This window comes from Chaetodon auriga, chromosome 1, assembly GCF_051107435.1.
Source record: "Chaetodon auriga isolate fChaAug3 chromosome 1, fChaAug3.hap1, whole genome shotgun sequence".
Classification (NCBI taxonomy): Eukaryota; Metazoa; Chordata; class Actinopteri; order Chaetodontiformes; family Chaetodontidae; genus Chaetodon; species Chaetodon auriga.
The window spans coordinates 13,654,732-13,680,892 of NC_135074.1; the positions used below are offsets into that span (position 1 = coordinate 13,654,732).

The following is a 26,161-nucleotide window of genomic DNA, read 5'->3' on the forward strand; positions in this document are numbered from 1 at the left end:
AAGGAAGAGAGGAAGGAAGGAAGAGAGAAAAGAGGAAAGGAGAAAAGGAAGGACGTCCAGCAACACAGTGGAAATGTTGAGCACAGCAGCAGATAGGGAACACCAACACGAAAGAAAAACAGCAAAATTGTAAAAGACAATGCTGGAAAAATTGTGCAAGCCCTTGAGATGTTGTAACCATCACATCATAACTTTAGACATTAAAAATGGGCAGGAGGAGAACGGATTCTTTATGGCATTGTGCCTAAGTCTCACATGCAGTCAGGTCAGGTGAGGCTTTTACATGATTTTCTGGGTGGAGACAAGATAAGAAAACTGTTCTACCAATGAAAATGCTGACTGTCAGACATCGACAGAAAGACAGTGAGATATAAAAGAATAGATGAAGGGGAGATATTCAGACAGACAGAGATAGTCATGTGTTGAATCCATTAGACTAAGAACACATTTCTGTTTCACTTATTGACTTTTTTCATATCAAAAAATCTACGTTTCCTTTAATTTGACACGCACATTTTCTCTACTGCATGAAATCACCAGAACTGAAGTATTTAGCAGCACAACCACCATAAAGGCACACACACACACACACACACACACACACACACACACACACACACACACACACATACAATAGGGTGAAGTATGGTTTGGTTATAAGCTGTCCTGCCGACCATGAAGAGATAAGACCACTTCACTTGTCCCCATCGTGTGGCCGCCTTTATCTAAAATGTGTTTTTTTTCCCTTCCCCTTTGTTTTTCCATCCCTTATTTATGGACTCTCTCTTGAAGGTTATACAATGTAGTGTAGACTTGAAATTATCTTGACCTTACCACCAGCTCTTGAAGTACACACTGGTATTTTTCTTAGGGAAAATAACCATTACACTGGAATGAAGCATAAATCAAGTGGCTCATGGTGGATTTCCTGTGGCGCTGACAACGTAAAAGAAAGTCAGGCAGTCATGAAAGAAAGGAGCTGAAAGAAAGACGTGTACGAGCAGAAACACTTAACTAAGTTGATGTAACACATCTTTCCAGGATCAATTGTGCTACCACCAGTTGCAATGTGTATATTATGATGCAGAGAAGAATTATTTTATCGTATTTGCTAATAATATGTTGGTGGCAGCAGTGCAGAAAGACTGACAACTTAAAGAGTAACATTACACAAATGGATTTTCGGTATAGGCCTGGTGTAACAACAACAGTCCCACTTCATTAGAATGATATAGATTAAATTACATACCGCTCGTGTTTTCTTACAGCATAATTTGTCTACATTTCTCAGTCTTGGCAGAAATTGTACCATTGATCTTTGTTGAAAGGCATTAAGGAGAATAATTTTCATTTCATTCACTTCCCCTGTGATCAAAATGGACTTATGGTTTGCTGATGGCCTTCCTTAAATCCAATTCAAATGCGATAAAATGGCATCACCATGATGCTGCAGTAATTAAGACATCCGTATCTCTTTTCAATATCCTCGAGTCAATATAGCTGATCAGATTTCAGCTGGTCCCTTTTCACTCAGCTGTCATCCATTTCCCGCTACTCATGGCCCCTCTGGGCCAATTATTGACGATGTGTTGGAGTGGGATGGGGGTAAAATACTCTCTAATTTCTGTGGGCAAGGTTGAAAGAAGGTTTGATTCGTGTCATACATTATATTTGTTTAAAGGTGCTGCGGGTCCATTTCTGCTGGGGTTTGTAGTTCATTTCAGGCATATTAATGATAAATCCTGCACACATGGTTAACTACCCCGCTGGCAGCTATTCTTAGCGAGAGGGACTTCTGTCTGACACCTAACCCACTATGAGATGGAAATGTGGGGCTATAAACTAAACAACTGACAGTGAACCATTCATTTCATTTCCTCTAATATTTTTTAGCGCCCTCACAGGTAGGATGGCTGCTCAAATTAGCCAGTTCCCCCCAGCCAAAGACCCCGCTGGGCAGCATCTGTATTCATCAACGCCATAAGGCCAGACCAATTCTAATATTATTTTATGGCAATGGCATTTTTCATCCAGCCATTCTCCAATAACTTCCAACTTAGATTTTATGGCTTTGCTCATCCTCGCTTTTTTACCTTTTCAGCCCGTGTGTGTACACTGTACCTCCTGCTCTCTCTCAAGCTCCCTCACTCTCACTCTCTCTTGCTTCATTTCTAACCTTTCTGTCTCTTTCACAATTGACTTGTTCTGTGGTTTTTGACCCCTTCCTCTCCTTTCCTCTGCTTCTGCTCCCCTCCCTTCCCTCCTCCCACATCTTCAGTTTTTTTCATTTATGGCCAGCTGCAGCGGGCTGGGTAATGAAGGCAGTGTTATAAAGTATGGGAGGTGCCTCCCGGCAGGCTCACAGCCTTGGCATCGGCAGATAGAAAAAATTGAAATAGGTTGAGGATGGAGACAAAGGGCCAGAGACTAGAGGATTAGACAGCCATGAAACATAGAAAAGATCCAAGATTAGAAAAATGTAGGAAAACATTACAAGAACAAAGAAAGTCATAGCCGGTATGTAAATGAGTTTCTTTATGCACCTCAGTCAGCCTTTGTGTAAAATCTACTATAAACCGAAGTGAAGGGGAGAGAAAGAGCAAGAAAACTTCCTGATATGTCAACAGATAAATACCTAATCAATGGAGCAAATAAACCTGCATCACCTGAGGAGGCAATTACTTTGTACAGATCAGTTTTTTATCAGCTGCAAGCAGTTGTCTCTTTCATGCTGAAGCAAGATCCAGCTTAGGAAGAAAAGAAGTTGAATTGTGATGGGAGTCAGAGTTAGCAGAGACTGAGAGATATAGAGAAACCAGATACGGAGAATAATGTATAGTGATGGAAGGAGGGAGTTGGCTGTGAAAGGACTGCTCACTAGTTTTTTTTTATTTGTGGCATGAAGCACTTCACTTGAGCAGTCTGTGACGTACATGAAGTAGCTACACACACATACATTACAGTACTTTTTATAAAATATTGGAAGACAACACATTATCAGATTTTTCCAAAAACTTGAGACTCTGTCTAAAACTTAAGTAAAAACAATCATTTGCAAACAAATTGCTGTATGATGTGTTCCTGGGCTCATGTAGTCATATCCTTTATACAATCATGTGTTCACAAAGTGATGAACGTCGCTCCATCCTCACTTGTGAACGACTGAACCTTTCATACCCAATCATGATACTATCACCTGTTACCAATCAACCTGTTTACCTGTGGATTGTTCCAAACAGGTGTTTCTGGAGCGTTCCACTACTTTCCCAGTCTGTAGTTGCTCCTTACCCAACTTTTTTGAAGCATGCTGCTGCATCAAATTCAGAATAAGCAGATATTTACAAAAATCAATGAAGCTGATGAGGTGAAACATTACATATATTGTATTTGCACTGTGTTCATTTGAGTGGATGTCAAGACGGATTATCAGGCAATTATCGCATTCTGTGTCTCATCTTTTTTGGAATTAGCATTGTGTTAATGGGGTAGTTTCACTGTACTGAATGTGAGAACGCATCCCTTTAACCCAGTTAGTTGAAATAAAATCCTTGGAAACCTTTTTTTCTCACACTGGAGTTTTTTTTTTTTTCTTTTTTTTTTGTACGTTTTGTGCAAATACACACACAGAATAATAAAAAGCTTTTAACCTCAGTCCAAAGTGAATCACAGCAAGTGAATAATACGGCATTTTTACTCCCCAACCAAAAATCAGTTCAAAACAGGTCTGCAATACTTTTGCAAGTATTCCAGCCTTGGGAAATCATCTCTGCCATTGTAGGAAAAGCAGGGAAGCGCAGAAAAACTGGAAGACACACAAACAGATAAAGAATGGAAAGAAAGCAGGAAATAAACCAGAATATAAACCCAGCAAAAATCTGAAGTGGATATCCAGTGGGTGCACTACCACAAAGCTAAGGTGTTAAATTTTGTTAAGCGTGGGCTAGCTCAGCACTTCCTGAGTGCAGGCAGAGCTGGTGGTGGTGAGTGCCACACAAATCAGTCTGCATAGTAGGAAATAACCATCACAGCCACAGGCAGGCGGGTTATTCTCTCTCAAAGCGTTGCCTAATAAGCTCTGTGAAGAGTCTTGCTGTAGGCACTTTCTCAAATAACACTTGGGGGACTGTTGGTGGCCTGAAAAGCTTCATAGAGCAGGTCCTCCAAGATGGAGTTTGACTTTCGTGAGAGAGAGAGGCTCAACTGATGATGTTTCTATCCCACAGTCAGTCACACCTGTAAGGAATGTAAGGGAGACTTCAGTGAGAGCATACACAGCATAAGCAATACAACTGGACACACAAAAGACTCTGTGTGTGTGTGTGTGTGTGTGTGTGTGTGTGTGTGTGTGTGTGTGTGTGTGTGTGTGTGGTGAGTTGTGATGGGAATTTTAGTAGCTTTGTCATTTCAGTGTTCCATCAGATTTCATCATATTTATTTATTTACCCTGTCAGCTATCAGTGGCCGTACTGTTTATTGCAGCAATTTATATATATATATAGTATTTCACAGGTATTTTTCAAGTAAATTGAATTGTGCTCTGACTCAACATCCACAGCTCATAATATTGCATTATTGTGGAAAAATGCAGACTTCCATGAGACCTTTGACCCTATAAAGTCATGTGCAGGTCATACAGACCATGTGTTCAATTCCCTTGTGTCCATCTTAAAAAATTTTTTTAATGAGGCTGCAGAATAAGAGATCTGTACAAACTCCTACTCGCTCCCTAATGGTCCACGAGGGGACAGATGGACCATTCAGATTACAATCATGTAACCTCAGATTTGTTCTGAAAAATGTTTGATTGTATGTTTTGTTTTTTGGAGTAACAAAAGCCAGATTTAGAATTTAAGAAAAAAAAAAAAAAAAACTAAATCCAAATGTACATTTCAGATGCCGCTTTTAAATATTTGTTGAGTCAGCAGATGGATTTTAAGTGTCTTGCTGGATGGCATTATGGGAAGGCTTGTTATTGCTGCAACTGAACACCGCTGAACCTTTGACCTGCCAGTTATTAGGTGGTAAAGATATTAGGTAATACCTTCTCTGTACTGTTTGAATAGCTAGTTGTGAGGGGATGACAGTATGGGACAATTAATTACCACACATGTAACTGATACATCTCTATTTCTCAGCACAACTTCATTAATATTTGTATTCACAAGCTATTTAGATAATATCCACTGACCTGTCATCATGTATTTCAGTCTTTGTGTCATAACACCAGAGTGGCTGGAATTTAAGACCCATACACAGCTCAGATTGTATTATTTTTTATCAAACTTTGAACTACTCGGACTGGCAAACTTGTCAAAACAGTCACTGCCCTGCATCTAAAACCATATACTGTACATTATAAATGCATGTGGTACGCTAACTTACTAAGTGGAATGTGACATAATGGATCTAACAGATGGAGGGTGAGTCAGATGGGTGGTTTCATTAGGCCAAGGAGAAGCAGAGGATGACAAACCACAAACCCATCCACTGACTGCCTGAAAGTTGAAAGTGGCAAAATAGCCTTGTCCTCTCCTTTATAGTCACCTCCATGAGTTTGTAAGGTCAGCTTATGGCTGCGGTGAAACCAGCAAGAACAAAAATACAAGTCAAGAAAATAGCACAGGCGCTCTGCTTGTAAACTCACACTGTAGGAGTAACGCTAATGAATACTTTGAAGGTCGTCAGTGCCTCCTGCTCAATATCTTTGAAGAAGTGAATTAGATACCACGTGCTGTTTAAATGACTTTCAGCCAGATTTATTATGATAAAACTGTATCTAATGCTTTACTTTTGCAGTTTGTCTTCTACACTGTGTGCTTAAAACCAACTTCTGAAAGTGACAAAAAAACTATCCCAGCATCTCACTGAGGCTGTAATGAGATGTGGTGCATTCTGTGTTTCCAGTCTTCTTGTTACATTGGGAGTTTCCAAGCTCTTATTTATTTATTTATATAGCATAAAATTATATAACACTGTCTCCTGTTAACCAGAAGACAAAGAAAATGAAGTTGTGCCAGAATTCCACTTAAGTATCTGAGCAGGAGCCCACAGAAGTGGTCCAGAGTTGCTTTAATAAAGGCATTGTGCAGATTGCCCCTGAGCCGAGTGTTCATCCCTCAACACAACACAATAAAACACAAGCAATTTGATAATTATAAGAGCAGCAACAGCCTATATTACTGTGTGTATATCAATATGTGTTCTCCATATTCTCTATTGCTGTGGTCCGCAGTGCTCTGCATGCTACAAAGCTAATTAAATATACAGCAAGACAAAGCCAAGGGGTTGGGCATTATACATCTGTCATCTGAGTGTGCTCCCACATAGGTATGTTTGTGTGTCTGTGTGTGTGTGTGTGTTTGAAAGAGTGAATTGTCTAAGTGTGTATACATGCACACTAGTGTAAAAGAAGCTGTGTGTTTCTTTTGCTACCTTTAAGGAGCAGCTACACATGACTCTTGATGTCATCATGCTCTTTTTCTTAACCTGTCATGTTCACACAGTGATGTATGGATCCCAGCTGTCACACCATGGCCCAGGCGTCCGTATGCCCAGAGAGGGAGTAAGAAGGGCATCCACTCTGCTCCCCCATAGATAACTTCAGAAGGACTTTCATGTTTTTGCCCTTGGGGGCTGCAGTGAGGGACCTGAGATTCATGTGTTATTTTGGCCTTGAGGAGTTTGTGTGTGTGTTGGTGCATATGTGCACAACATGTCTGAATGCGTGAGCCCATATTTTGCATAACTGTGTTTCCCTGTGTGTTTTTGCATGTGTGTGTACGTGCTATTTTAGCCCGGAGGTTGAGTGAGTGAACTATGCCTCTTTGTCCCTTAACACCCTCTCTGCTGTCACCACCGCTGTGCAGCTACACTGTCACACTCAGGGTAAATAACCATGGCCAAATTAGTCTTTTTATGGCCCTAAAATAATAGAGTCTCACCATCATGAATGTTTAATACCATTTCCCAGGCTCTTTGCTGACAAAAGCATAATTAAGGCTTGTACATAACGTGCTGGCTCGACGAAAATGCGCCATTTTCAGCAAATTCATGAGTGTTAGTTTGGGAGAAGACTCATTGTGTAATTCTTCTTAACACAGGCTCCTGTGCTTTGCTGTTAAACCAAACACACGGGATGTGAGACCAGACACTGCTGTATATTCACGGCAGACTGCAGCGTTCGTCACATTCTTTGTAATTATCGGGAAAGTTAAGAGTTCCTGGTGTGCTCTGGAGAGTTTGCAGTAGCTCTAAAGGTAGAATGATGTTTTGTCTGTGGCTTTTTTGGCATATATGTTGTCTTTGGGTTTGCATGTGTAAAACTCCTGAAATCAGTTATTTAAACGGTCATAAAAACCTGCAGACTGTCTTCACCTAGTTTGCTATGAATGAAACGTGGTCATTGGATCTGTATACTTAGATAAATCACATTGCTGATGCTTATCGCAGAATACATTGCAGATCCAGTTCCTCTGATTGTATACAAAGATAATAATAAGGCCGGAAAAGTCCTTTCTTGTTTCATCTCTCCTCTCTTCCACCATTTGTTTTTGGCTCATGTCTGAGGCATCAATGAAGAGAGAGAGAGGCACAGACCCATGATTAGTGAGGTTAAAAAATAAAAAGTCCAGTGATTTTTGTTGGTACACTTAAATAAACTGAGCAGAAAAAGTCAGCCTAAATCAATCTTTACTTCTCAACATTGCATTTTAAACACAGGCAATGTTCTTGTTATTTCAAAATGTGGGCCTCGTGCATGTTTTATGTCCTCTTTAAGGCGATGTCTATGAGCAGAATGCTGAATAATTGACGAGACGCAAAGCTGGATCAAACGGCAAGTCTGCCTCTGTTTGTGCCTCTCTGTATGCACGGGCTTTTCTCTCTGCGTGCACGCGCGCGTGTGTGTGTGTGTGTGTGTGTGTGTGTGGTTGATAGCCTATAATGTGTTTTCAATATGTTGCGTGTGTGTGTGTGTGTGTGTGTGTGTGTGTGTGTGTGTGTGTGTGTGTGTGTGTGTTCCAAAGAATAAAAGAGACAGACAGACAGAGTTGGTTGTCTTTTCTGTAGTTGGTTTGATGATCGCTTGTTACTGCAGACTGAAATGTGTTTGGACTCTGCTGTTCTGCACCAGTTTTGATTACGCCCAAATGTCCATCACATAATTACTCATCAGAAAAGACTGCCTTTCTTCACAAAAGATGGAGTTATCTTTCATGATTTTTATGAATTTATTTAACATCAGTGAATGGTTATTTTGACCATCACTGTTCAGGCATGCTGGTAATAAGAACAGTGTCGCTGCATACTTGCATCTCTGTATATCCTCAAATTAGATGAAAGTCCACGTTATATACTGTTGCAGAAAAGAAAAATAGACGAGTGGGATAGAGGTTAATATTCGATAGTGGATAATGAATCTTTTTGATTTGAATTGAAAACTGATTTACTGGAACTTTGGTCCAGACTGAATTATCTCAACAACTATTTTGTGAATGCCCAGAGGACGACTCCTACTGACGTTTACGACCCACTGACCTTTCCTCGAGTGCCACCATGTGGTTAATATTCAAGGCCTTGAGTGAAAAATCTTTACTTAGTACTTTACTTACTTAACTATTGAATAGATTCTCCATGAAATTTCCGAGTCATTGCCCCCTCCGGATGAACTGTTGTAACTTTGGGGATCCTGTGACTTTTCATCTAGCACAATCATCAGGCCAAAATTTACATTTGTGCAATACTTTATTTTATGACTACTTGTCACATGCTAGCAGGCTGATATGCTAAATTAAGACAATGAACATGGTAAACGTGACACCTGCCTAACTTCTGAATGCTAGCATTCCCATAGTGAGCATGCAGACGTTAACATTTAGCCCAAAGCATCAATGTGTCCAAGTAAAGCCTCACAGAGCTGCTGGTGTGACTGTAAACCTTTAGCATACATCCCAGTTTTGTTAATTGCATCCATGTTTCCCTCACTTGCGTCTTTTCCTTGCATGTTAGGCTCTCCTATTAAAGGTACGAGGAGGGATGCAAGGAGGGAGAAATCGAGGAAACGAGAAATGAGACAGAACAAACGGTCATCTGAAATGAGCTGCACAGCTGGATCAGCTGTTAGTCAGCTTCGTCCAACTTCTGGTTGTTTGGAGGTTTTATTTGTCCAAACACTAAAACACAATTACCACCATTAGCATAGCTGAGCATTTGAATATGTTGTATTTGTGCTCAGATTAGTCAAAGCACAGTGTGTAAACGTGATAAACTGCTCAGACGCTGGATGCACATGAAACATTTCTCACGGCAGAATGGGCTTTTTAAATGAAACCATTATTTGCATCTGCATTTACTGATATTTTATTTCTAAATTCTTTATTCTATAGTCGAGGTTATAATTAGAATGTTTTATGCTTTGTAAAATTATTCATTAGCGTCTATATTTTCTATATTTCAAAGTGAGTAAATATATCTCACTTCACACCTGATACACAGTGAAAATATTATAGATTTTTAACTAGACGGTGAATCTGAAAACGTGCCATCCAAAACGTGGGAGTCTTAACTTGAGTGAATGATTAGTCCGTCCCCTTCGCCATGAAACCGCACTTATGTAATATCACATCATTCCAATGAGCTGCAGCATCCAATTACCAACAGATTTGCAATGAACAGGTGTGTCGGTCTGATAAAAGACTTCCGCAAAGGCTGGTGTGGAGTCCCCTCACTCGTGTCTCCTCCGAGCAGAAATAGGAGCACTGGAACGGCCTTCATGATGAAGCCTTTTCCAGGTCAAGCGAGGAGAGAGGAACCATCAAGTAAGCCCACTGGCATGCACCCTGTTTTTTTCTTGTGGTCCAGTTTCTTGAAATGCTGCCCAGCATCAACAGTGAGGACCACACAAATGAAACACTTCCTCAGTGTATCTTGATAAGCCTTGTGCTCAGTGTCCAATGCAGCAACACCTATTGTGCTGTGTTGAATAGAAAACAGCCACCATATCACATATGTTTAGTGCAAATAGGGTGCCACCCTCTCCCTCCCTTTCCTCTATCTTCCATACATGCACACTTTTCTTTCCTGCTTATTATTCAGCAAATTGATAATGAATTCTGCAGTGACCTTCGGTGAATTACAATGATTACAGTTCTGTTGACTGGGGATAACACTATGTTCTGTGTTATACAATAAATACTAAACATAGCTATCCTTACTCACACAATCACATCCCCTCACCCGACCGACACACACACTGCACCACACCTTATTCTCCTCCATTGCATGCTCACACTCAATTGAACCTGTCATCTTCTCTTTGGTCCCCTAATGGCCGTCTACTCCTAGAGAGCTATTAGAGTACAGGACATGTTATTGGAAATCAAAGAGGATTTGGAGTCCAGGGCGTCCTCCTGCAGGGGAAAGCACCCAGCAGAGGTCAACTTGTTACAAAAACACACTCGGTCAACCGTGACCGCTCAGACGGGTTGCTTCTGAGTAAATCTCTGTTTCCATCATTGCCATGGCTCCTCTGGTTATTTCAGAGAGATTTCTGAGGTGTGATTGTGCAGAGCTGATGGAATGCAGACATATTACAGAGAGTCTATGAAAGGTACTGTACAGGCATACAGATGTTGAGTCTGTGAAATTAAATCATAATAATAGCTATTTCTTCCACGTCGTCACTCAAGATTTAATCTGTTGTGCAGGGCTAGGAGGTTTGGAACAGGGTGAAACCATTTTAAAATGTAGCAGATGAACTCGTAGAAAGGTCTGGTGGTCAATAGAGGAAAAAACGGGCTGTTTTTGTTGTTGACATACATTTCCTCCACTGGGTTTATCGCATTTGCTCGCAGCGTATTCACTAGTTGTCCAGCACTTGTAATTCTCATCACACATCTGATCATCTGATCCCTCAGATAACAAGCAAACAAAGTCATGGGTGCTTCTTCCTGCCAGTTAGTATGCCCTGCAATTTGTATTGAAACAACAAACATCATTTTCCAGCGTAAACATAATTGGAAGACCCGAACAAAATTTGTGCTCTGTCTAAACCCTTTGGGAACGCCTCAAACAATTTGGTAAATTTGAAGCACACTCTGGTGTATAAGTGGATTCCCTGCATCAGTTTGTTAATATAATTAAGATGAACTGGGACCAGAGAATATTCAGAATAAACAGAGGGAAAACACTAAAAATATTTATTTTAAATGATAAAGGAATTTCATTAACAGGCACCTGGTCTAATAGGATCTGGTTGCCTGATCCCGACTGTATGAAACACAGTGTTGAATTGCCCTCCTTGAATTAATTTGAGTCAACCAGATAAGACAGCGTGCCAGAGATATGCCTTTTTTTTTTTTTCCTTATTTTCTTTATCAGTTTTTTTTTAAATGAAGTCAAATTTATTCATGAAGTATGATCTTAACTGAGGTCTTTGCCATTATGTAAATGTTCAAGAGCTAAAACAGCAGCAGATAAAGTGGCAATTGTTGTAGATGTTACAGTTTTCCAGTTTCCAGCTGCTGTCTGTTTCTGCTGTCTGAGTTCATGTTAAAAATAAAATCAAAGAATTCAGCTAGTTTAGGTAACGCAGGTCAATTCCATGACTGTGACCTTGCAGATTTGTGTGGGGCTTCAGTTGTGTGTGTGGTGTTTTAATCCTTTCCAGTCTCTCTCAGACAACTTGTCTAATAAAGCACAAATCCCCAAAAAGGAAAATCTGTGCAAACACAGCACACTTTTCTGTAAAATTCAATCACAATTGAAAAGACTACTGACCAGTTACTGCTAGGAAGTTGCTGTATGTTTTGTGCTGTATGTGTCATTAAATCCGCATTTGTATTCATTGATAATGTAGCATGTGAGAGAAGCAGCTTTTTTTTTTTATTATTAAAAGACAAATCTTCCCTCTTAATACCCCTGTTTTTAAAACAGGATGTAATCCAGAACAAACATGCAAAGGCTTGTCTTGGAGCTCTTATTCTGATTAGCTATCATTGGGTTGCAGAGGGCAGGTGTCACTTTTTCACACATGGTATCAACTTTATCAAAGATATGTGATCTTGAGCTTTATCCCGAGGTATTTATCCAAGCTAAGGGCGACACTCTAAGCTAGAGGGTCTCTGTGTCAGCAGCAATGTGTGGTGTCTAAGCAGAAAACAATGCCAGACCCCCAGTGTGGCTTGAAGTGGCTTGGATGCGTAAATGTACATTAAAAGCTGTGGTTAACAAAAGCAGTGCAGTGCAATTGATCTAAGCTGTGTGCAAAGGCAGGACTTTGGGGAAATCAGAAGCTTCATTAAAGTTTCATATTGTATTTCTGTACACTTGCAGTTTCATCTTGTGTGTCTATTTACTTAAGGGTCCAAACTGAGTAAAGTTAGACTCACCCTGGGAGCTTGGATTCTAAAAACTTTAACAAAACAATTGTCATGTGGGAAAAAATGCTCTAAAATTATTATCATAGCTTTATCCATGACCTCAGTGAGGGAATTTTAGAAATATGAGGCCAGCAGGAACAGATTTTTGTGCTGCAGTGGGGATGATGTTAAATGTAAGTTTTGTTTTCTTTTTTGGCGGTGCACAAAAGCGCCAGATTGTGTTGATACTGGCAGCACAACTGAATTATGTTTCCCCATGTTTGCCATTAATATTCCATTTATGCTACCAGAGTCCTCTTGGCTGTACATGAACATACAATGTGGATGTCTGAGTGACTGTGCAGCGTTTGTCCATTTGCAGTTATGTGATGTTCTTGAGTATCCACTTGTCTGTATCTGCGTCTGTCAGTGTCAATCTGTCGCTCTCCACTTTCTCCACATTCGTAGTGTCACGAAACAGACAGAATGACAGCAGATAGTCACATTCGCTCGCTCTCTGACACGCGCACGCACACACACACAGACACACACTGCCGCGGCATTAGTCAGCTTGGATTCCCCCTGCGCTGCAAATGATCTGTGAAAACCATACAGAAATCCGGTGCCAGTCTTGGACAAATACACAGACACACTCATACATGCATTCGCAGATTCACAAATTGAAGTATACAAAGGTGCTTGCTCTTTTGCCAGATCTCTTTCACGCACACATGCACACACGGCCGAACCAAGAGGTGGATATCTTTGATAGCTGCCCAGGTTTGATGGCCTGTTGCTGGCAGAGGCTTTTAGAGAGACTGGTGGTACCTCACTGTCTAGTTTCCTGCTGGGCTTTTTGTTCCGATCTGTGGGTTGCCGTTTTGAAAATAAGGGCATCCATGGGGAGATAAAAGAAACAGGTGGAATCAGGTGAGCACCTCACAGAGCATAGAACTAAAGCACTGAGAAATCTCAAATAAAACACACACAACACAAAAATACAGAGAGTAAGCAGCTTAGTTAGGTTAGACATAGTACAGTTAAAGTGCTGCACTGTTTCGTGACTCTTCCATGCATTTTCTTCTGTTTTACAAGATTTTAGAGATGGCGAAGTAAGCAATTAATGCAATTAATGTCTGAACAATTTTTGAATAAATTTCCTACAAAAATACACAAATGCATTTTACAGTAAAAGCTCAAAAACCAAAACCATTATTTTCTTAAAAAACTTACAGGAGCGCTGAATAGAGATGCTCCTTTAACAGTGGACATGGACAAAACAAGCATGCAGGTCATTGCAAGGTCGGATCGTTTTGCTACCGCATTACATATTGCATAGTTTAGGAGCCACAACACAGACATTCAGAGTGCTCAAAAGCATGGAAGACATAGAGATGTGATGTTAAAGCCCTTAAGAAAACTCAGCGTTCACAGTGTCATACCCATTCTAACTCACCCTTCTTTTCCATGACATTCAGCCAAGGTTACTGCGTACTGTACCTAAGCGTGTAAGATAATATCAGCATCATAATTATCACATCCTAAAAACTGGTAAACCTTTCCATAACCCTGTGACCCTGTTTGGGTTTTTTTTAAGTCCCAAAAATGGACTGAACTGGAGTTCAAGCTGCCTCTGTGTGTTTCAGTGCCAGCCTTTTCCTACAGCTCTAACCTTCACGCCACAAAAGTGCTCTCATCCTATGCCGAGGCTGCACACACTTGTGGGTCCAGTGTGCATATATGTGTATGTGCCTGCATGTGACACAACCCTGGTGTGAGAGTTGTGACCTTTTCAACAGCACTCTCAAACATCTCAACCAAAGATACATAAAATACAAACACCTCCCTCCCTCATCCATCAGTGCCGCGCTACACTCACAGCTGATGCTGTCAGGGAACACGGTAGCCACACTCCCATCTCACCTCTTTTCTATAGCTTGCACCATGCCGCCTTGATAGCACACAGCAGGTTAAATAAAAGAGAAATGAAGTGAGGGACAGTGACAGAGAATAGAAAAGAGGAGGCGAGGCGAGAAGGCGAGACGTAAAATGGAAAGGCAGGAAAGGGGAGGAAAAGGCTGCCCTGGTGTTGGCAGAAATTGTTTCCATGATGTTTGAAGTCCGCAACAGTCCAATTAGGCTGCAAAGAATCAGGATTACACACACACACACACGACTCTGCCCTGAAAGAGATAGAGGCAAGGAGTGAGGAGGAGGGGATAGAGAGGGAGGGATGGTGATGAGGAGTGAAAGTGGCAGTGAGTTTTGGAGAGATGGCAGAAAGCAGGGGGGAGCAGCCTCCATGCTCGTGACAGCAGCTGAAATCCCATCCACTGGAGGAAAAGGAAGATGACACCCCCATGCAGGAAATGTGCAGGGAAACGAGGCAAGTGGGGGGAAAGAGATAAAAATGACAGAAAAAATATATAAATCTGGTGTGTGAGAGAGTCACAGCTAGAGAGAGAAATGGCAAAACATAAGAGATTGTTTGGACATTTGTGCTCGTTAGAAGCTAAGATCAATAGGCAACTGTTTGGATAGTTTTGGTCAGTTTGGGCGGACGATTCAGCCAACAAACAGCACTTGTTTGTCCTTATTTACAATTGTGTCCCAGTTACCAAATCCCATCCCTGCCACACATCATTTTGCCAGTGTTTTGCACAGAAAAGGCGACAACATCACACAGACTGAAGGATATTTTAACTACACTCACTCTGAAGAAGTTGTGCTGTTATAAAACTGCACCTTGTGTGACACAATAAGGCCTTAATGAACAATCTTCTGGGGTATAATAACCAATATTCTCCTCCTTGCAGCAATATCTGAGCCTCGTTGTTGTTGTTGTTGTTGTTGTTTATTGTTCCTTTGCTGTGTTCTGCAGACCTTGACACACCAGTGCTGACGGTGCACCAGACCATCAGCGATGTGCGCGGCAGTTACTACCAGGAGAAGACGGTGTTCCTGCGCTGCACCGTCAACTCCAACCCTCCCGCACGATTCATCTGGAAACGTGGGAACATGCTCATCGAACAGAGCAAGGACAATGGAGTGGACATCTACGAGCCGCTTTACACTCAGGTACACACGAACACATACACAGCACAGACACGGTGCCAGGTGTGCAGTCGCTCCCAGGTGCGCTTTCTGCTCTCTCTCTTGAAGAAGTGCCTCATAAAATCCTCCCTGCTGAATTGTTTCCTCATCTGCTCAAGTTTACCTCTTGTCTTCAGTCTAAATCTCTTGCTTTTATCTGTTTTTTTTCCCCAACTGTTTCTGTCTGACATTCAGCGTTTTCATGAACACCCTTAAAGCACTATGGTGCTCCAGGGTCACAGGAGCTGAATCCATGTTCACTAAACCCCTCTTCTGAAGAGCGATCCTCCGACGGCTTTAACCTTAACGTCACACGGCAGGCCTGTCAGGCTGTGGATTTCTCTGCATGCTGAGGCAGAGTGCATCAGGCTCTATTAAGAGCGACACTCGTCATTTAAAGCCTTTGAAGGGTCACGTCATTTTCTGTTAACCAGAAGGTGGCTGCCTCAAGTCCAGCTCTGACCGTGTTACAGAGTGTGGACTGGTGGCTGAGGGCACCTCCTGGGCACTGATTGATAAAATTATAAAAAGTGTAAGGAATGGATCAAACAGTGTGTTCATCTGCTCTAACGTAAAATGCAGTCTGTAGCACAATCTTCTAAATCTGCAATAATCATCTTGCTACTAAATTGTAAACTGCCACCCATTGTCACTGTAAACTGCATATGTGCCAACAGAAGGCAGACTATGGGGGATGAGGCTGATTCAATTGTCAAGTGGCCTTTTTTGATACTGTTATAAAAGACCATGTGCTAATACACTAAAATGTATTTTACTGAAAAAACAAATACTCACTTTCAATTTTCTCCTCAGTAATTGTACAGTGCAGAATAAAGCTTGACACAGATTCCACATTTTAACTCATAATATGAGGCCTAACACTGTGATTTGACAGAAGAAGGGAAACTACCCTGACCGTCCATTCAGGTGGTCACTCACTTGAGCAATTAAACAGCAATGGCCAAGAAGTTAACAAAAAAGAAAAATAAGCAGTCTCCCTGATGTCCCAGTCCGAGTGCGCGATTGTTGTGTTAGCACAACTGCTCCCTTTTTCTCCACTTATCAAAGCATCAGTCAGCCACAAAGCAGAACCCCTTGAGTTCAATTAGCCAGCCAGCGGAGCTCTTCCCACGGCTGCCTCAGACACACAGTCCATCACTGACTGTAGCAGAGAGACAGCTATACAGTATCAGGCACGCAGTCCTGATCTGAAAAAATCACCCGTGATGTTGAAAAGAGATGTGTGACTGTCTGCGTGTGCCCCAGAGAGTGTGTATGTCCACACGAGAGGCACACAGAAAGCTAAGAGACATTGTTTTATGAAAAGTCCGAGAGAGAATGGAGGGATTTAGCTTTTGTTTTTGCACCGACAATCAGATCAGTTTCATTTCCATAATGGTCTCATGTGAAAGCTGTTTGAAATTCATCATTCATATTACTTCATATGTAGATCTGAGACACTTCGGTTGATAATCAGGGCATGTCAGACGTACAAACACAGTATGTGTGTGTGCATGCATGTGTCTCTGTGTGTGTTTTTGACCCTGTTTATCACACTGCGGCTCATCAAAAATTGAAGTGACTTTTACACAAGATTACAACCCAGTTTAGAGAAGGCTGGAATAAAAAGCTTTGAGATTTCCCACTGATGAGATGTGTTATGCAATGGAAATGTGGTCGTATTACATTTATGTTTAGATTAATGTTTAGAGACTTTCATAAAAACCAGATAAAAGTACTTAAGAACGTAGCATTTCTGCATGATGTTGTCCTGTGTGTGTGTGTTTTGTCCCATCTAGGGTGAGACCAAGGTGCTGAAGCTGAAAAACCTTCGACCCAAGGACTTCGCCGATTACACATGCCAGGTGTCCGTCCGCAATGTGTGCAACATCGAAGATAAGTCGGTCACCTTCAGACTCACAAACGCCACAAGTGAGTTTGCTTTTTTTCCCCACCGTGGACAAACAAATGCTTGAAATGTGTGTGGGCACAGACGTATACAGTCCATGCCTTCACCAAGACAAGGTTTTTCCTCCACAAAGCTTTGACTTTTGCACTCTCTTCGTGTTTCTTTCATTCTCCTTTCTCATCCGACTCGTCTCTGCATGCTTGTTGTCTCGTGTCTCTTGTTTTCTCACGTCCTTTAAGCTGTCTCTCTCTCTCTGTCTCCTTATGTCTTCCTGTCATTTCTCTCTATGGATTCTATCCCCCGCCCTTTGACTTTCCACTCAAATTTACTCTCAGCCTCTGTATCTCCTCGTCTGCCTCCCAGTGCGCGATCTGTCTTGTTTTTCTATTGCTGAGATCTCATGTCAGGGCCGTCAGCTGTAATTCAGTTGTCACACTCTCTGTTATCTCCAATTCACTCTGCAGCCCTCTGTCCATCTGCACGCCATCTACCATCTACCCGGCAACTCTTTTACTGAGGACAACACTGTTGCTGTTGACAACCCTGATATTTTCTCTCCTTCTATTCTTGCTAAATTTTCTTAACCCCACACAGTCTGTTTGCATGTTGGTGAATCTCGCTCCACGGTAACATGCTCAAAAGGGTTTTTTTTTTCAAACCCATTATCAGTTAGATTTCATTCTTTTCAGTGGTGTGAGTGTATTAATTTGGAACATCCCTGTTGTTAAATTTAATGAAAAAAGCTTGTTTTCTAAAAGCTTGAGAGCCATTGGAAGATAAGAGGACCGTTCAGGGCCTCTGGTCTTAATCCAGTCTTTCTCACGGTCACTAGGCCTGAATAGATGTGCACTGAAGTTAGTAATGATTACTTATACTAAAGGAGGCTTAGGTAAGAAAAGCAGCCTTTTGGCCAAAACACAGCTTCTTTAAATCTCCAGGCTGGTGGTGAAAATGAAAGATTAATATTCCCTTGAAGCAATAGTTTGACATTTTGGGAATTACACTTTCTTGCTCAGAGTTAGGTGAGAGGCTTGATCCTCTCATGTATCTCGGTTAAATATGAAGCTACAGCCTGCAGCCTGTTGGCTCCACAAAGGTGGAAACACAGTCCTGCACATAACGCTGGTGGAAGCTTCACGTTCACCATGTGGACATGACGGCAGTAATAAGCATGTCTGAAGCTATTTAAACTAAAAATATTCAGTGTTGTTCAGTTCACATGGGATGACAGTGATTCTGAATGCGATGCAGAAAAAGACATGCAAGGATTCAAATCAAACACATAAAAGAGGAGGGTCCATATTACTGTAACATCACACTGTTCTTCAGTAAGTTCATTCTGAAGTTTCAAAATGTTAATTTAGATTATTGTGCAAATATAGGTTTCAGTATATAAAACAGAAATGAAAAATCAGTATTTTTTTTTCTGACATCTCAGTCACACACTCCATTTTTACGATGACCACTCATGTTCAAGACTTTTCCTTTTTATTTACAGACTTTGAACTAAAGGAGAGGTTATCAATTGGGCAATAAGGCCTCTTTCAGATAAGACATAAAATCCCCTCAGGAGTCTTCTAAAGTGAGCTGAAGGTGGGGAAAAAAGGAACCCTCAAAGAACAAACCTTGTGATAAAGTTAAGAGGAGAGGAAAGAGTTTGGCATCTCTGTGAAAGACTGACCACGAGGAAGAAGTGGTCGCAGACAGATATAGAAAGATGAGGAAATGAAAGACTGAAGTCCCTTTCACACATGCACTGCAGGCCTGAACTTATCTACACATGACCTGGAGGAGCTGTATGTGAGAATGTAAATGTCCTAATCAGTCGGGCCGAACATTAACCAGACTTTACCCTGCCGGTACAAAGTCTGTGTCATGTCCGACTGAGCCCATGTGTGAACAGAATGGGTCATTGTCCAGAGAATGCACAGTGAGCGAGTGGCCATGTTGAAGAGGTTTCTATCATGCGACTCACACAAAACTGGAAGAATACGAACATCCTTCTGTGAGGAAGAAGAGCCGTTCACACAAAGATGCCAGTGAAAATGTCTGCTAACTGAAGGGACGATGAAATTCAACAACTTGACTCCAAAATGATCACATAAATTCAAGGTACAGCAGTAGCCTTGTTTTTTCTCAGCATACTTTTTGCATCATGTTCTGCCATCTGCAGGCTCTACCAAGGCGCCATCCCTGCCTCAACCAAAGTATTTCCAGTAGGTGAGAACGCATCTGACCGTTTCACTCTCCCTGTGTGCTACATATGAAAAAGGGCAACTTTGGATCTTATATGAGAAAACAGCTTGAGAGTGGAATCAGACAGAAAATAAAATGCTGAAATGGTCCGAAAAAGTGAGGCTAATGAGGCAGCGTCGGGTGAATCCACTGCAGCTCACACACACGCTGTTAATTGGAGACAAAATTATCTGTGGAAGGCTGACTAACCAATATTTCTGAACATGCAAGTGAGCTCATTTTTGACTCATGTATTAACTGTAACTTATCTTAAATTTTACAAAACATCTCGTGTAAAACAGTCACAAATTGTGTTGTTCCATAACAAAAGGAAAACAAATAGGTGTTGGTGCTCAGGCTGTACGTGATGGGTGTTGTTCACTCACATTCCCTCCGTCTTTCTGTCCTCTGCTCTTGGACTCCCGTGGTTGAGATCGATTGTATCCCCATGGCTCAGTCAACACACAGTCCACTCTCTCACACGCACACAAACACACACACACACACACACACACACAGAGAGAGAGAGAGAGAGAGAGAGAGAGAGAGAGAGAGAGAGAGAGAGCCATAATAACAATAAGTCTGCCTGGTGTTGGCATACGGGCTCAGACACTTGCCAGAACAGCCAATCTGTCTGGACCTCACAGCCTCACAGAGTGATGGAAAACACGCTGCTTAGTGTGTGTGTGTGTGTGTGTGTGTGTGTGTGTGTGTGTGTGTGTGTGTCAGAGAGAGAGTTTTACAGTGTTTTTCTGTATAGCTTACACACATTTCTAAAAATTTACCCCAAGTTACCACCTGCTTTGACATGTTTCCCCAAGCTATACTCCTTTTGTCCTAAAACTCGCATTGTGCCACCAAACTGACGCCCTGGTGTCAATACACTAAACTTCAGATGCTCTTAACAGCTACCTCATCGTTTCTGTTCTGTCTGCTCTCCTATGAGTAGGTCTCACAACTTCCATCATTTCACAGCTGTTACAATTAATCTGATTCAAAAGATTTATGATAGTCGACTGCTCCCTTTGAAAACCTTCGTTGTGCTAACAGTGCTCCGTAAATGCTATCGATGCCATGATATACTCAAAGTCAGCAAGTTACCTGATGTACGTGAACACATTTTACCCACATCGCAAATAACACTGCTTTTCAGACAAGTGTAAACATAATGATGTTATCTCAGAAAATCACATCTAGACTCAGATCTCAGAAATAACAAGAGTGACAGACGGAGAAACATGGAAAAAAAAGAGACAGAGGCCAGAGAAAATGAACTGGATACACAGAGGGCAGAGCGAGGGAGATAAATAGACAGATGGACATAAAACAGAGATGGAGAGATTGTAAATGAGGAAAACAAGCAGTGAGTTGCTGCTTTGTTTTCTATCCTTCATAATATTTATCTAATGAGCGTATTTTGTTGTTCTCCACTGAGGTTTTTTTTGTCCTTGTGGCGTCAGTCACTGCTTAGATTAGATTCATCCAACTAGGTCACGCCACCGCCCGCTGATTCATCGCACTGGGACAAGAGGATTGATTGATTTTTATATCATAATCCCAACCTGGGATTTGAGTACGGGGCTTCAGCCCCTCCAGTAACTGCTGACAGCGGCCAAATCCTCATCCCCTGCCTCTCTGAAAGAGAACACGGGGGCAATGCTCCGGAGCTTGTCATGTTATTTAAAGTGGTGGTGTACAGGGGTGGGGGGGGTAATGGAACAAGGTCTGGATGTTTTGAGGGATAGAGCAAAACAATAGATTGCATAAGACTGACTTCCACTATAACTGAATACCACATCCACCATAACCAATACACATGGTGGCCTGCTATTTTTCTAATGTGATGCTTGCAAGTTTTACGACATAACAGGCAGAAAAAAGAGGGCAATCACTTATTTTTATAAAGTTCATTTGGAGCTAAATCTTGTGCTATGAGGTAAATTATTAATCTGGCCGAAAATGTTTTCTAGTAGTGGGCTCCTGCAGAGGTCTAGGTACTATAATACAATCATAAAACAGCCAGGTGTCTGCACAGTGAATGGGTACAGCAGCTATAATGACTGTAGTGAAATAGTGCAGCGAAAGAGAGCAGCTCTGCATATAAAAAGAGAAAAGGAGAAATGCACAGTTTAATTTTTATAACTGTCATATTGTGAGTAATTGCCAGGTTTAGATAACAATTCACAGTTAATACACATCAGAGACTTTAGCCTTGGATGAAAACGGCTTCATTATGTAACAAAGTGCTAATGTGGAAATGCTGAAAAATGTTTTTCTCCTGTTCTGCTGACATAAATGGAACAAATCACAAAGAAACAAACAGTGCTGCAAAGAATGTTTCCATTCCTGAATAATGGTGGTGACAGGTATGTTGGAAGACAGAAAGACAGGAACACAAACACACACAAACACCGTATTTTAAAGCAATTTACTACCTTTGAGAGAACTGAGTCAGCCAGTAAATCTGAACGACGGGAGAGTTGATTCAGCCTTTTATTGATTACTGTAACTCTTACTACAATATTCCCTCACAATGATATGACAGTCGTACAAGTGTGTAATATATATGATGAGATCAATAGGTGGCAAAGCCTATTGCGTATGAATTCCTACCTGAAATACTGAGGATCAATGGGCAATCTGCAATAACCCTTAGTGCTGTAAAACCTCTGTGGTGGGACAGTGTACTGCATCTGTGCAGTGGGTTTTATGTGAGGCTGTAATCCATGTGTGAAAGCCGTCATGTGGGGGGCAGAGAATCAGAAAAAATGAGTCAAGACTAGAAGAAAGAAACACAGTCACAGTCAAACACGGCCATTTATTGAAAGCTGTTGTTTGTTCATAACTGACATTTATTTGTTTCCGTACAAATGTATAATTTCAGATATTCAACCATAAGATTACGTGTGTGGGCTTTGTGGGTGGACGTTAAAGGCCTCCCACAGGACTTGTGGCACTGTCCTGTTCCTAAACTTCTCTGACATTTCTCCACCAGTGTCAGATCCAGTCCAGTCAGGGGATCAGTGTGGGGATATAAGGCCACACCACTGGCAAGAATCAATTTGCTTGTAAGGCTCCTTTGATCTTTTTTTTTTTTTTTTTTTTTTTGAAAAGAGCAAAGAATACACACATACGCACATAACACATGTGCATTCACACTTTCTTCCCTCTCTGTTAAGCATTTCTTTCCTGGATGATTTTCTTTTTTTCATATTCACTCTCAGTTTTCACAAGCCTTTCTCACGTCAGACGTTTTCACCTGTCGTAGTCGTGAAATCACAAGTGTTGCTAATAACATCGCTGATGATTGATTACACCCGTGCTTTTATTGTGACATGTCAAAATGTCATTTCCAACTCGTACTTTTTTCTGCTATTTTTAGTATTGTTTTGGTTTTATTTCATGATGCAATTCAAATTTATATAGCTGTCCTCAACTGTCCAGTTTCCAGCGAACACATCATCCCTAAATAAACAGAAGACCTCAAGGTCAGAGTATTGGTTGGCCCCTGCAGTGCACTGATATAAAATACTCTGGGGTTCATCTCCTCACATTGCTTCAGGGTATCAATCTGTGTGTGTATAGAGGTTATAACCACCAGTCCTCCATTTTCCAAACCACACCTGGAACATTTCCTCATGATGGGATCAACAGCAACGTTTTGGTTGCTAGTCAGTCTCCAAACCCTGATGCCAACCTGCCGTCCCAGATGTACAGATGGCACCCGCTCTTCCAGGGTACAAAACACAAACATACGGATACCACCTGTCAGCACAAACCTCTGCTTAAACCTTTAAGCTTTTATTTCCAGCTGATTTCTCCCCAATAACCCCTCTGCTTTTAGCCCATAAGTGAATTAAGCCCTGCAAATCTGAAGCAGGCAATGCAGCATAGAGGTGAGAGAGAAAGTGATGCAGCGAACAACAAATACGGAGAGGATGAGAGCCGGGTATAGAGACGGAGACAAGGGAAGGTAAAGACACAGATATTGAAGATACAGAGGTGACAAACTGACAGAGAGAGAAGGGACAGGGGGAGTGAGAAAGTGTGAGCGTGGAAGAGGGAGGCATTTGTTACCTGGTTGTAAACCTCTGTGCTGCACATAAATCCCATTACTTTGGGAAGAGCTCTGGCTGATCCCACCGTTGCCGTCACCCACGCATCCTCAGGAAATTGAAGCTATAATTCTCAAATCCTCCATTCCTCCCCCCCTCGCTTCACATATAGCGTTCTCTCGTAGTTTTTTTCTTCTTACTAGACTTTCCCTCTGCTGTAAATTTGCCCTTTTCTGTTCCTGGATGTTTAATTTTGTTAGAAAATAATAATATTTGTTTGTTTATACTAACATTCCCCTATAGCTAATTTAGAGTCTCCAGTTAAACGGACTCGCACATCTTTTAAATTCATGTAGGGCTCGAGTGCACTCAGAGGAAAACCACATGAGGAGCACGCATACTCTCTTTGAGTATTGGACCTTAAAATGACACTATAATCAATCATAATAAAATACAGGGTTTTGCTGCAATATATCCCCAGCTGACTGACACTTAACTGTAACTGTATTTTACTAACAAAGAAGGAAGCAAAACAGCTTCCGCTGAGGTTCATTTTAACACTTAGAAAGCCCTTGAGGCCTCCAGGGCTTTACTCTCCCAGCGTTATGATTTGATACAATGGAAGTGGACAGTGCTATTTATGTGCTGATTGCAGTTGTTACACCAGTGAAATTTCTTGTCAGCTTGAGAGTCATCACCAGTGAGGTAGGCTAAAGATAGATCCAATTAGTGTGCGTTTTTGCGTGCACATTTTTGTCGCCCAACCAGAGAGCACAGGCCTGTCTGTGTGTGTGTGCACAGTGTTGTGCGCAATCTTGTATATGCAGCAACATGCATCTGTAAGCTACTTCATTGAGCCTCCATGCACCTCTTTCATTACGGCAATTGCAATCTGTTAAAAAAGAGATTAGATGAGAGGATGTACTGCATAAAGTCTATTAGAGGAATGAATTGCTTCCTGTACTCTGTGGGGTCGGTCTTTCACTGAGGATTAACTCTCTCAGGTCGATAAAAGCCTGGATTCTCCTCCTTTTTGTCCTCAAGAGCCCATTTAAAATAGCCCAGCTGGAGTACGCTCCTTCAAAATACCCAAATATTAATATTTAAAACCTCATGAATGCATTCTCAGACTGTTCAACAGCGCTGTATGTTTCATGGTAAACAAATGTCAACATAAAATGGTTTACTTTCTAATAGGACACACACCCATGCTTAGATAATGCATAACTAATGCATGACATCACAGGATTTTTTAATCTTTTAATAATCTGAGGAAGGTTCAGTGAGCACAAATTGCTCAGCCCTCTCTGGACTGAGACACATTTACATCTGCAGGCTGTCTAGTACAACCAGTGTGATCTGAGCAACTCACAGATCCAGCATGCCTTGCTCAAGGGGACCACAGTGGTTAAAAATGCATTCATTCATCATGTATCATCAGCTTAATGGTTCAATATTGATAATGGAATTGCGATTCTAAGTTTCTATAATTAACATTCACTGGATCATCATTTTTATGAAATATACTTATTAACCCCTCTGCACATTTTCATTCTCTCAATAACCAGTGTTTTATATCTAATTTGAATACATTTTAATGCTGTACGTGACTTCAGAAAAGTAATTTTATCAGTTATTAAAAGTGAGTAATAAGGCTTGCCTTCATCTCAGCTGAATACTTCTTGTGACCATTTTTGAGTGAAAACAACCTCAGAGATGGCTTGAAAAGTGTACAATATTGTGAACACCTTTTTATTTTCCCAGCCACCATTATGGGCTAATGGTAGACTTACAGGCCCAGATGACAGACTGCACATAGTGCTGCAAATTATTCTTTACTCACGTTGCCGTCGGCTCGCCTGGATCTGACTCTGAGGTTGGATTTGTTTATTTACTACAAGCATCTAAACCTATTAGAGAATGTAAGCCTCTTTCATCTTCCTTCATTCATTGAATTGGAATGAATTCACATTGGCAAATAAAGCAGGTGTTTACCACTTTGTGTGTGTGTGTGTGTGTGTGTGTGTGTGTGGTGTATTCGTCAGTTTTCATGCCAGATGAGATGTTTTACAAATAAGAAGCATATATGAAGCAGATGAATTATATAAAGGATAATTGGGAGAAAACTGTGCAACACATTTATTGTTGGCTTTTATCTCCAAAATGTACGGTGGCCGACAAGGGCCACACTCTGAAAACAAATGCAACAGAAAAACGCTGCACATCAACACAATGGAAGTTCTCCAGGCCTGCAGGAGGAGCACTGAAGCTGCGACACGTTCCTCCTAATGGAATGGTTTGGGCTGTTGCAGCGTGTTTGCCCTTGTCAGCCTCAGTAAAAATAGTCCTGGAAACATTTTCACAGTGATATGTCATTACGCATCTGTATGCTAAACAATACGGAGATATCACCTGATGCATGAGGTCTCACACATCTGCTATATAAAAACAAGAATTATCGTGGAGCTTAATAGAGAATACAGTGTTTTCATAATTCAAAGTGGCAGGATGAC

The 26,161-nt window shown here is 41.3% G+C and overlaps 1 protein-coding gene across 2 annotated transcripts in view; it reads left to right on the forward strand.

The window, feature by feature from the left end:
* The window catches only part of mdga1 (MAM domain containing glycosylphosphatidylinositol anchor 1), a 167,399-nt gene that overhangs the window by 88,183 nt on the left and 53,055 nt on the right, over positions 1–26,161 (forward strand). For both annotated transcript variants that reach the window (XM_076722664.1, XM_076722579.1), the window contains exons 5-6: positions 15,238–15,434; positions 17,249–17,381. In XM_076722664.1, coding sequence (XP_076578779.1) covers positions 15,238–15,434; positions 17,249–17,381 — 330 coding nt within the window. The remainder of the gene's footprint in view (positions 1–15,237; positions 15,435–17,248; positions 17,382–26,161) is intronic.